At 37.9% G+C, this 13,399-nt stretch overlaps 1 protein-coding gene across 1 annotated transcript; it reads left to right on the forward strand.

The window, feature by feature from the left end:
• Window positions 1-1,526: 1,526 nt before the first annotated feature.
• Window positions 1,527-11,352, forward strand: NEUROD4 (neuronal differentiation 4). Its single transcript, XM_082738674.1, has 2 exons — window positions 1,527-1,646; window positions 8,081-11,352. The coding sequence occupies exon 2, from the start codon at window positions 8,090-8,092 to the stop codon at window positions 9,083-9,085; it is 996 nt and encodes a 331-aa protein (XP_082594800.1). The 5' UTR covers window positions 1,527-1,646; window positions 8,081-8,089; the 3' UTR covers window positions 9,086-11,352.
• The last annotated feature ends 2,047 nt before the right edge of the window (window positions 11,353-13,399 follow it).

Raw genomic sequence — 13,399 nt, forward strand, 5'->3', positions numbered from 1 at the left:
TTTACAGATGTGAAGACTGATATGGAAGTGAAGTTGAATTACTATCATTCAGTCAGTTGCTTGATCCAAGCACCCTTCCCTTTCCTCCCCAGAGCCACTAGAAGTTTACAAAATCCTTTACATCTTAAAATGATCTATGCTTTGCCTAGGTAGCTCTCTGTAATAACACATATCCGTATGTTTTCTTTAAATCTTTCCAGCTGTAGTTTTCTTTTTCTGTTCTAGCCAATTAATATTACTTCAAAATATCACAGGGATTTAAAAACTTATAGGACCTTTCTTTTCTTCCAAGTCAGCTGCTACTCAGATGGACCTTTTCTAACTCAATGCTTAACAATATATTTTGATATATTTTTGAAAAACAATCATGGATACCAGTTTGTGATTTGAGGAGCTAAGAGTCCTTACAATGAAATATTTCACTCATTTACTTTATATTTTTATAAATTTCAAGCAAACAGAAAAGTTGAAAGAACGGTACAACAAATAGAGATGTGGCTTTGGCTATATTCACTAATTACAGTAAAAAGGTTTTTCCTACCCACTTAAGCCTCCATGTTGCATCACCACTTCCTCATATCAGGGAGATCATATGATAGTGACTCTTAATCTCACAAAACTGCTGGGGGGAGGGGGTTTGGGAGAAGAGGGTGGGATTATGGACATTGGGGAGGGTATGTGCTTTGGTGAGTGCTGTGAAGTGTGTAAACCTGGTGATTCACAGACCTGTACCCCTGGGGATAAAAATATAGGTTTATAAAAAATAAAAAATTAAAAAAAAAAAGGTTTTTAAATGGAAATAAGTTTGACATGTGGAAAAGAAATGAGAGGAGGATATTTTTTCCATCCACTTTTAGAATTCTGAAGTTTTAAAAGAAAAGACACCAATCTACATGCATAAGGTGACAGTCAATGATGCTGTGTTCTGGGCCTGTGTCTTTCTTATTTTTTGACTCTTCAGACGTGGGCCACTTTCCATTCACTCTTCTTAGCTCTCTCTCCAAGTCGACCTCAATTTTCTCTTACCCCATTTCTTACTTTTTTAATCACAAATATTTGCAGTCCTTTTTTTTCTTTGTCTCTCAACTTCGGCAACTCCCCACCCCCCATATTCTCTTTCTACTAACTTTTATCCCTATTCAAACAAACAAACAAATAAACAAAACAGTTGAATGGTAAGCTGGACTTGGCCTGAGGGGCCCTCTGAAGTAGGTGTGTCTTTCGGCTGGGGAAGGGGAGGAGTTAGATCCGGGGCGGCATCACCGCGCCCTGGTCAGCTGGGAAAGCAATCAAACTGCTGCAACTCGGAGGCTCCAGTCAGAGCTCAGGAGCTGCCCAGAGGCTGTGGTTCTGAAAACTCCACTCCGGGGAACTAACCACGCAGAGGAGGTACTGAAGACCAGTTGCAACGGGGACATCAGCCCAAAGGCGTCCTGGAGGAGGATACAGAACTCCAAGGAAGGAGGAGAACAAAACACAGTCAGAAAAAGCAGATTCAGTAGCATTTCTAAGAGGCAGTGGTCGGTTTAACATGGATCGCTAATAGCATCTCCTATGATCTGGATGGTCAGGGAGAGTTGGGTTCTCTGAGTCTCCTCCAGGACGCAGATTCACAGAGTTCATACCAGGCACTGCCACTGACAGAGGTGAGCCCTTGGATGGGTTGGTATGGGACTGTTAAAGTTTCTGTGGGAAGTTCCCACAGACCTAGAGGAGCAGCTGGGTTCAGGTAAGGTTCTTCTGGGCTAGGAGAGGAGGAAGTGGGGTTTAGGAAACTGGAACCGAGAAGCAGAGAGAGAACACTTAGAGACAGATATTAAAGTTTTAATAATTTCACTAATTCCCATAGCACTTATGACCCAAAGTGAAACTCCTAGTCCAAATCATTTTTATAAAGCTGATATTACAAATTATCTTCCCCCTTTTCTGTCAAACCCACCCTTCCATTTTATTAATGCAGGAGGAAAGTGTCTAGAAAGTTTAACTGCTTTTCTGAGATGGCTCAGCAAGTAGGTTGCAAGAATTGACTCAATCCTTTGCTCTGCTCACCGCATTTTAGGGCTGTGCAGAAAGTGGATGGGGAAAAGGAGGAAAGGCAATAGAACAAGGGATGAGAGAGGATGCTGGAAAGCCATGGGGTATATTCTTACCATTGCCCCCATTTTGTCTGCTAAAAATTCTTAGATAGTTGTGACAAAGTGGGGAAACTTTCCTTTTCCTCAGTTCTTCTGCTTAGAAATCAGAAAAGAAATATTGACCATGTATATTTTCATCTCCTCTGCCTCTCACTCATCATTAACCTCCCCCAAAATGTATTCATAACAATACTAATAAGTGTAAAATGCTTGCCTTGTTTTTTGACAGAAAGACCAGAGGTGAGTGTTTGAGAACAAGTGGTCAAACTGAAAGATTGAGTAATTTCTGTTTGCAAAGTTCACCATTTGAATCTGAGGCTATGAAGATTGAAGTATGACATGGTTATGTTGAATAAGATGTGCCTGTGTGTGTGTGTGTGTGTGTGTGTGTGTGTGTGTAGATATTAAACAAGTGGTAGAGTATAAAAAGTTGTATTGGAAGAGCATGAAACAGTCTCACAGGATGTTTTTAGGTAGGGCAGCTTGTGAGCACTCTGGTCTGCATTCTGTCTTTTCAGAGGGAAGACTCTGCAACTCTGAGCAAGGCATTCAGCCTGTCTGGTGCTTAGATTCCCTAGAAACTGAGCTGGATAGTTCCCTTTCTGTTGCATTTAGGATTTAGTCATAGGATAAGGAAGTGAAGGGAGTACAAGCAGCTTCCAAGAAGAAAGACACTGTCTAATCACCCACACACACATGCAAGTACTCCTTACTCACTTATTCATCAGTTGAAAGTTCTCCACAACAAATAAGAAAATTAGTAAAAGTGTCAGATGAATTCAGTACAGCTCCACATAATAGTCATGCTCAATGACCTCAGTCTCAGTATTTAAAGTATTGGGTAGTCAAAATCATTACCTAAGCAAACATTTTGCTAGAACAGGTTTAAAAAAAAATGAGAGACAATTCCAAATTTGAAAGAATTGGGTAAATGTGAAATTTAAGAAGACCCTAAAGATAAGCCAAAATTTTGTTATAATGTGTAGATGCGTAAGGATGTCCCAATTCCAAGATCAAAGAATAAAACGGGCTTTAGAGAATTAGAATGCATTTGAGGATGGAGTCAAGGAAGGCTGTATGCTTCCTCCAGAGCCAATATTCATTGATTTTGCCACACTGGAGTCAGCTCCATGTATATTTTGAGAGCTAATTTCTTTTGTAAAATTTGGGGAAGCTTAAAATCGTTTATCACAATACTCTGTGTAGCGCTATAGACTTTCCCATACTGCTTTTATCAAACAATTGCCAACCATTACATTTACATAATAACTTTACAAAGTATAAGTACTTGTGCTTGGTTTCCTTGCTTTTCATTAAAGCTTCTGAATGCGACATGAAAGAGAGAAATATCATATCCACTTTGCCCTAAGGGTAAAAAAATTAAAATAATTTTTCTATGTTCATTTAATAGGTAAGTAATAAATGAGTGAAGAGGTTCTCAGTTTCATGATTCTTTCAATATACCCCTGAGCTGGTTCATTAACAGGCTAAAAGCCATGGTAGATTTAGACACTTGTTCTGGAGAGAACTAAGCTAGTCTCCTTGAACTATATCACAAACATTTCAATTTTCAAGTCTAAAACTGGATGTTCATCATCTTTTCCCCTCTGCTAACTTTTTTTTTAAAGATTTTATTTATTTATTTGAGAGAGAGGCAGTGAGAGAGAGCATGAACGAGGAGAAGGTCAGAGGGAGAAGCAGACTCCCCATGGAGCTGGGAGCCGATGCGGGACTCGATTCTGGGACTCTGGGATTCTGACCTGAGCCAAAAGCAGTTATCCAAACAACTGAGCCACCCAGGCATCCCGTCTTTGCTAACTTTTTGATGCATTGGAGATATGTAGGTGGAAAAAATCAAAGGCAAAAAAAAAAATTAAAAAAGTCTTTGAGGAGTCCTGGCTTTTACTTCTATTTGAGAGACACTTTATTTTTCTCTTCAGAGCTCTGGTATTTTATTCTGGTAGGAAAGTCTTATCCCCAATAGTGTTTAATCAGACAGAAGGAAAAATGTCCAAGGGTCAAGAATTTTCTATATTCCACCAGAAACTTTATGAACCTAAAAATTCATGTAATTGAGTAGGAGTGTCCATTAAATTTCTGTCTCCAGATTTAAAAACAGAATGAAAGAGCCTAACTTCCTTCTTGAATGGTGGAAGAGTTTTAGTCAATCTGGTAGAGGCAGCTGATAGAACTTCTTTTCCTCATCTCTTGCAACGGGATAGAAGCTTTGATATTTAGTTTCAATAGGAAGTTAGAGGAGTGGGTTCGGCAAACATTTTTGAAAATGTTTGTTGAGATAGAGCTATTGGCTTTTGTTGGCATAAAATCAATATTAGGCACAGATTGCAATTATGCTTATTTTTTTCCATGTGACTGGAAGAATTCATGATGAACTTTAGGAACAATAGTACCTAACACTCACGTGGCATTTATGATGTCTGGCATTATTCAAAATATTTAAATACATTAGCTCATTATACTCACAGTAATCCTATGTGGTAGGACTATTATTATTCCCATTTTAAAGAGAGGGGATAAGGCCCAGAAAAGTTATGAAACTTGGCTAAGGTCACCCATCTAGTAAGTAATAGAACTGAAATTTAAACTCAGGTAATCTGACTCCAGAGTCTGCTGTCCAGCTGCATAGGGCAATTGTCAGATTATCTTCTGAGCCAATCAGAGGAGTTTTCCTCAAGATAATAATGGGCACAGTAGTTAGTACAATCTACTTTTACCATTCATCTGTGAGAAGCAATTTCTATTTTTGAATATGCAAATGTGTAAATAGATTAGATAAGAGAATTAAAGAATAAACACAAGATTAATATATGGATAATGTTTTATAGCATTTAAGGTCTACAAAACCTTATCTTATTATTTACCATGCAAGAACCATGTTGAATATACCTTATTCCTATTTTATCAAAGAGGAAATGGAAGATCAGAGAGTCATGTAATATGTTTGAGATCAGCAACCAGGAATCAGAAGAGTTGGGCCTAGAGTGTGTGTTATTTCACCTTCCAAGATTTCAAAGCCACATCAAATATCCATGGGTTTCTCTTAGGGCTAAGGGGCCAGAAACTAGGGGGAAAGAGAGATTTAAATTAGAGCCATCCATTCTTCCCATGATTGTCCTTTTTCATGGTTTTAGCTAAAGCCAGTTGGTTGTTTTCCTTCATACCTGCTGATAATCTAATTTGAAAATAGCTCTTTGACTCTTACAGGAACCATTAAGTTATGTTAAAGGCAAAGGATAATTTACTCTTCTCCTAATCCCATTTCTTGAGGAGGATGAGGATTGACAGAGCTTGGCTAATTTCCAGAGGTAGGGGAGGTGGAGATAAAAATAAAAATAAAATAATAAAAAGGTCAATTACAGAGGCTAGAGTGGTATTCAGTTTCAGGGGTAATTCAGGAGATTCTGATTTCCTCTCTTGAATCTTCCTTCTCAGTTGTTCTCATGCTTGTAAGTATGACTCAGTGATATGATGGTGAAGAGGAGATGAGAGAAAGAGAAGGAAGAGAGGGAAGAAAAGGAGAAAGTAGAAGATTAAGAGAAAGTGGGAGAATAAAAGGGTGGAAGGAACAAGAAAAAAATTTGGAAGAGGAAGGAATCCTGGAATATGAGAGTTAACACTACAAAGAACACCTAAACTAGCCTCTCTTTGAATGATGGTCATTTCCTGGTGACTTAGTTCTACTGATTCACATCTCCTGAAGTCAGAGTGGCTTTCTTTCTTCCTGTAGTTGTGATGGAAAAAGAAAAGAGAAAAAACCCATAAAACCTAGGATTTGGAATCAGAAGACCTGGTGTGTCCTGCTCTATCAGCTTTACATTTTTGCATTTCTGTCACTTAATCTCTGACCCACAGTGACCTCAACTACAAAACAGGCATAAATCCCTATTTCCCTCCGAGGTTGGCTATAAGGCCACACAAGTGTTTTTATAATTACGTGTGGAACATTACGTTTCCCAAGCCTACTCCATCCTCTTTGGCCTCAGAGTGCACCTGCCTCAGAAAGGTCTGTGTTACTTTAACAGAAAGTTAATTAGGTCCTGCACCCTCCCTCTGGATAGCTAGCTGAGTTAGAAGCGCAGCTCAGCACACAAGCTCCATCATCCATATTAAAAATGGGATTTTCTAACTTGGCCTGGGCAGCCAATTGACCAATAGGTTCCAACGTGTGTTTTCAATAAAGCTGCTTACCCAGGAAACCTTATTAAGTGAGTAAGTCAAGCTGACATGATTTCTGTGCTGATTAACATGAAACCTAGGCTGTTTTTGCAATGTGGTAACATTAATTATTTATAGGAGGTAAATGAGGTTACAAGGAAAACAAGTTCAAATTACCAGAAACAAATCAAATCATATATTTATATTTTTAAAATCTATGTGCTAATTTTTGCATTCATTGGTTTGGGGCCCAAGCTTTAAGGATCAAAAAACATTTATCATGCTCTCTTTTTTCCGATATACAAAAGTGATGGAAGGTTTAATGTTTCAAAGACCAAGCTGATAAATTGGGTTGCCCAAATGGAGCTTCTCAGATACTTTTATTTGGTAAATTATATATAAACAAATTGATCAGCAAATCTCAAAACAAGGCATTCTTCCAGAATTGAACACAAAATGTTTATTAACTACTGATGTCTTCTGGTTTTCATACTACAATATTGTCAAAGAAAATTCATATTAAATTGTATCTGAGAGGCAAATAAATTAAAGTAGTCAGGCTATTTCAATGTTTGTAGCTACCATTTTAAGTCTGGCATTTGTTCCAGATTTTTCATTTTTAATGAAGTATTTTTATAATAGTTGCAATAAAATAATCTTCAGTGAGCTTTTTAGACCTCTGGCTTATAAATCTAGGTGCTCTGCTGTAGTCTTGTCTGATGATGTGAGATGCATGTACAATGGAAGAGTTATCATTGTAACATATGGGTCAATTTGAAAAAAATGGTCAGTGGTAACCCTGCTCTCTTTTCCTGATCCTTTTAGACACCATATCACTAACACCTCTAACACCACTATACTGGACAAGCCACAAGGTGCTTGGTGAAAAGCAAAATGCTCTTCAGGTGATGGTGAGGAAATATTTCATGTCACATAGCAACTAGTTGTGGCATGGTTCTTTCCTAGGATGGTTGGACCTAACAGTTGGTAGAGTCAGTGGGAAGCATGGAATGTTATAGGTTAAATATATGTGATATATCTTTAAATAGAGGCTGGGATAACAAAGTAGTCTGAATGAAACAGTGTTTCATCTATTTTATAGTATTAAATATAACAGTTTACTTATTAATATTCTTTTCAAATTTTGTAATAATTATAATTATTGTATATATATTATATAGTTATAATTACTTTAGTACCCTCTTTTACTTTCAGGAATTTCTCTATTTGGACAATAATTTATATGGTCACCTTTTCTTCCCTTTATGATATGCATTCTGGGAAGAAGGAAAAATATGTTTGACCATTATATCAGTTATTTTTGCATAGAGTATCTATGAGACAAAGTACCAGAGAATAAAAAGAGTAAAGCACTGGCACTATAATGAAGAATCAAGTCAATTTCCATTTTCTTTAGTTGGTTTTTTTGTAATATGCCATAGCTATATTAGTGTTCTGGGCATTTATTTGAGCCTTAGATAACTTATTCAGAATGGTGGACTTGGACTAGATAATCTTAAGTTGAATCCCAATACAATTCTGTGCTTTTTTAAAAAAATATTTTATTTATTTATTTGACAGAGAGATCACAAGTAGGCAGAGAGGCAGACACACTGAGATCATGACTTGAGCCGAAGGCAGAGGCTTAACACACTGAGCCACCCAGGTGCCCCAATTCTGTGATTTTTATCTAATATATAAAAAGAAAGTTTACATTTAAATAAAAGCAGATATTCAAAGATATTAATCATTGCCATTTCCTTTCCCAGAATCTAGGAATGGCAAAACCTTATGTGAAATCCAAGGAGATGACAGAGTTGGTCAACACACCATCTTGGATGGACAAAGGTCTGAGCTCTCAGAATGAGATGAAGGAGGAGGAAAGAAGACCAGCTGCTTATGGGATGCTTGGAAGCTTAGCTGAAGAGCATGACAGTATTGAGGAGGAAGAAGAGGAGGAAGAGGATGGGGAGAAGCCTAAGAGAAGGGGTCCCAAGAAAAAGAAGATGACAAAAGCTCGCCTTGAGAGATTCAGGGCCCGAAGAGTCAAGGCCAATGCTAGAGAGCGGACCCGGATGCACGGCTTGAATGATGCCCTGGACAACCTGAGGAGAGTCATGCCATGTTACTCAAAGACCCAAAAGCTCTCCAAGATAGAGACTCTAAGACTGGCCAGGAACTATATTTGGGCTTTGTCTGAGGTCCTGGAAACTGGACAGACACCTGAAGGGAAGGGCTTTGTGGAGATGCTCTGCAAAGGTCTGTCTCAGCCCACAAGCAACCTGGTGGCTGGATGCCTCCAGCTAGGCCCTCAGTCTGTCCTTCTGGAGAAGCATGAGGAGAAATCTCCTATTTGTGACTCTGCCATTTCTGTCCATAACTTCAACTATCAGTCTCCTGGGCTCCCCAGTCCTCCTTATGGCCATATGGAAACACATCTTATTAATCTCAAACCCCCAGTATTCAAGAGTTTGGGAGAATCATCCTTTGGGAGCCATCCACCTGACTGCAGTACACCACCTTATGAGGGCCCACTCACTCCACCTTTGAGCATCAGTGGGAACTTCTCCTTGAAGCAGGATGGCTCTCCTGACCTAGATAAATCCTACAGCTTCATGCCACATTACCCCTCTGCAAGTCTAAGCTCAGGGCATGTGCATTCAACTCCATTTCAGGCTGCTACGCCTCGCTATGATGTTCCCATAGATATGTCCTATGATTCCTACCCCCACCATGGCATTGGGGCCCAACTTAATACAATCTTTACTGATTAGGGCAGTAAGACAAACATTGCAGTGGATAATATGGAAATGTTTTCTACAATTCAAGTGGTTGAGATGAAAAATCAATGACCTTAAAGGAACCCAATAGATATATATTGGGCGCAATATCCCCAGTCCATTTGGGCCGTCCTGCACCAGCGACTCTCTTTTCTTATCAGCTTCTCATATTGCATTGATTCCTTTAGTTAGGGTCCTCAAGTGAAATTATTGGATTGTTACAATCATGTGTAAATAAAACAGAAGTCCTGGGCCCTATTCAAATGATACCAAAAACTCACTGAATGATCTATGCCAATTAATTTTTCATTGCTGACCTCTGTTTACTTACTGGTAAAATCGGACAATTTTTTAAAGTCTAGGTAGTCTAGGTGATTTCTAAAGTCCTTCACAGCTCTGAAATTCAATGACTTTGCTGACAACACCTATAAACTTTTTGAAACTGAAAGGATTGAAGAATATTGGGAAATGGACAGGATGTGTGAAATGATTAGATGGAGTTGCCAAAGGAGCACAAGATGCATTTTTCTCTGGGACTTGATAGGACTTCTTTGCATCTATCTAAAAATAGCCTCCAAAAGCTAAAACCTAACTTGGCTTTCACTGTGAATAACAGAGCATGTTCTTTTAAGATATTAGCTCTATTTCTTGTTGGTTGAAAGCTGAACATCCCTTCATTAGTAATTTAAGAACCATAATAGAGATCTCAGACCAACTTGATTCTTGATAATATTTCAAAAACATTTCTTCAGCACTAGAGGCGGGGCAAGGAAGTCACTGTAACCCCAGACTCTGATGATCAATGGGACTTAAAGAAGTCATCTAGACCATTTCATAGCCTCAATAACCCAGAGGCTCTGGGAATTCTGAAGAAGCTCAGGTGTTGCTATTGAAATCAGCAAAAAACCCAGGTCATATTCAAAAGCAATAAAATGGCTATTGGCTATAATAACTAACCATAGTTGGGAGACTCCTCCTATCTCACACCTGCCCATAGGAAAACCAAACTTTCTCTGGCAAGATAAATTTCATTTGGTTACAGAAAACATGGTTAAAACTGCTGACTTCTGCCCACAACAATTATTATTATATTTTCTAGAAGGATAAACACCAGTGAATTTATTGACCAAACTTGAATTTTTCCAATGCACATATTCATTATCTCCTCCCCTAATTGTTACCTCTTCCTCACTTTTAAAACATAATATGTTGTTATACATTGTGGATAACATCCCAAGTGAGCAGACTTAGGGATGCAGAAATCAAATCCAAGGCCAGTGAATGCTTTTACCAATTTATGTTTTCATCACAGGTTTATCCTGATTTGCAGGATGTTTATTTTTCTTCATGTAACTCTTCTTTTCTTTATATCAACACTAAATTTGTTATTTTTTTTCCCCAGAGAAATGTGATCTGAGAAATTTCACTGGTCTGTTCAATCTGCCAGGACAATTATTTAAAACAAACTGAAAGCCTAAATGGTTTACATGATAGTAGATCTCATACTGCTCCTGTCAGAGAGGATAAGTTTAGGATGTAGGGTACACAAATAGGGCCAACGAATAAAATTGATAAGGCAGATTAGTATGCTGTTTTCTATAGCTCAGCTATCCCCTAAAACCTGCCAAACTATCTGTGTATCTTGACTTTTTTGCCCTCTTATTTATTATCTCCTTATGATCTGAGTTACCCTCTTTCCATTTTGCTTGCAGCACTAGCTCTGCTGTATTTTGCACCCTTGGTTTGTAAATCCCCTTGAAAATATCCTTGCAGAGAGATCTTCTCCCACAGCCACCAAAGTGGTTCCCATCACCACACCGTTCTGGAGGGAAAAGGCGAGTAAACTGTTTACAAAGCCATCCTTTCTGAGGCTATACTGGCACTTACTTTTGTGAGATGTTGTGGGGGATCTCTGGCATTTAAGTTTGTAGATAATGAATGTTGTTGGAGTTATTTATTAGATATTATTTATTTCTCCTCATTTCTCCTCTCCTTTCATGCAAATTTCTTGGGCTCTGTACATGTGCTTGCAAACCCTCCCTAAAACTTTGTTTGGAGAATAGCTCATAATTTTCCTAGGAATTCCCTGAGTTTGGGGTGAGGCTAAAGGAGGAAGTTAGTGTAGAATTACCCATAATGATTTTATAAAAGCAGCAATAATTTGAATGGCTATGCAAGTTAATAATCTTGGATCCCCCACCCCTTTATTCTGAGATGAGCCAGTTATTTTTGGGAATCTGTTGTTTGTGCTTTTGAGGAATATTGTATCCATGCACCAGGCCTCCCTGAAATTTTCAGAGAGACTTTCTAATTGAATTAAAATTTGGGAGTGCAGTGTGATTCGAAAGAGCCTACTCTCTTACCCAAGGTGGTTTCATTCTTCTGTGGACTTTATCAAATAAAAAAAATCCAGTTGTTTAAAATTTTTGTAAACAAAACAAAACACAAAACCCAGACTGTTTCTCCTCTCTTTTTTTTCTAGCAGAAATAAAGCTGTAAATTTTACTAGAAATTGTGTTACATTGTCTGTCTTCAAAGTTTATCTTCACTCTTGTCTATCATTTTTCATGGACTCTCTGTCCTGTGAGTAGTCAGCAAGAGCATGGGCCAGTCTGTCAGGAGAATTTACACCCCATATTTTGACTCATCTTGCCAGAAGATTTGAAAGGTCTAAACTAAGTAGTCAGAAGTCTAGAAGCACTGATCTCTTCCACACACATATTCATCTATGTAATCAGCAGTTGAGAAAAAAGATCTTCACATTTACAGGAATCCAAGGCAAAGGGCATCCTAAACCATCAGACCACAGAGAGGTGGACCATTGGAAGATGCCCTATTATCCAGAATTGGGCCTACCAACTTTTCAAAAATTCATGAAGTATGTTTTTGGCAACTGCTTCTTCACATCTCTTCTCTTGAATTTCTCTTTTAGGGGTCCTTCTTACATGACTAAAATGCTGATGATAAAAGAAATAATGATGATGATAATAAAACATAGTTGGTTAGTCAAGGGAGAGGGTTGGTTTAAAATAGGGAAAGAGAGTCATCCTTCCACTGCTCTCTTCATCTGCCCAGGACCCACTCTCCAACTTGAAACCATTTTTTAAGCTTTGGTTTACTAGGTACCAAAGATCTATTATGCATATAAGAAAATATTAGGTACATTAAGAACAGATATGAAGTTAGATTATTTTCCCCTTTTCCCATTGGTGGTATAATATAACAGTCTGCATATTACTTTTTATTTTTCAACAAATACCATGGAGCATTTGCTTATGTCATAAAAAGTTTATAAATTCTTTCTTACAGCTGGCAAGCATTCCATGTTAAAATACCACAATTTATGAAATTAAATTACATAATTTATTATTATCATCCAATATTCCATGATATTGAACGAATCATAATGTACTCATGTCATTTGACACTTATTAAGAGAACCTTTGCAAATAATATTCTGGAGGAATAAAGATAAACCGACAGATAACAACAATCACATCTAGCAGTTATTGGATGCTTACTATGTACTGTCACTTTTCTAAGTTATTTACATGTATTAATTCATTCAATCTTAAAACCATTTCTATAGGGGGACGCTACTGTTATCTTCATTTTACAAACTAGGAAGCTAAGGCATAGAGTAATCTGTTCAAGCTCACAATGCTAGTTAATGGTGGAGCCAGGATGGAACTATTTAGTTTATCCAAAAGATTTGAAATGATTCTTTGTGATTATTTGCCTGGTAGGCACACAAAGATGTCATATCTATAAGAAGCCAGAGGTGATGGAACTTTCTGACATCCCTCCAGTTGTCCTTTACATATCCTGTTGTTTCAATGACCCAGACTGGCCCATACCCAAGGTCTGCGATCTGAGCTTTCCTTCCTTTGCCAAAAGCTCAACTTTGTATTGTATGTTGCCTATGTTGGTATAGGCTAGCTCACTGAGTGATGCTTTGTTGCTTGAAAGTGTCCATCTTTCAGAGGACTTAAGTCTACTTCCCTGCTGTCATGTCATAGATCTTTAGAAAAAAGTTTTAAGGGGGGATTACAGAAATGAAAATTGCAAGATCTTCTATTGACAGAGGAGCAGCCTAGCGTCAAGATTATTTTTTGTCTGGGTATATAGCTTTGAAGTATAGTTTGTCACTTTGATCGCAAACACTGGCTTTAGGATTAAATACAGGATATTTTATTTATGTAATTTCCTGACTGAATAACCTCTGTTAAGTTGATTAATCCTGCAAATCCTCAGATCCATCAAGTTTAAAATGGCAATAATAATAATGGTTATGTCACAGAGTTATTA

The sequence above is a fragment of the Mustela nivalis genome (assembly GCF_964662115.1).
Source record: "Mustela nivalis genome assembly, chromosome: 7".
NCBI classification, from domain to species: domain Eukaryota; kingdom Metazoa; phylum Chordata; class Mammalia; order Carnivora; family Mustelidae; genus Mustela; species Mustela nivalis.

Excerpts from the sequence above, each read along its gene's own strand:
- NEUROD4 (XM_082738674.1), top strand. The coding sequence starts at position 8,090 with ATGGCAAAACCTTATGTGAAATCCAAGGAGATGACAGAGTTGGTCAAC.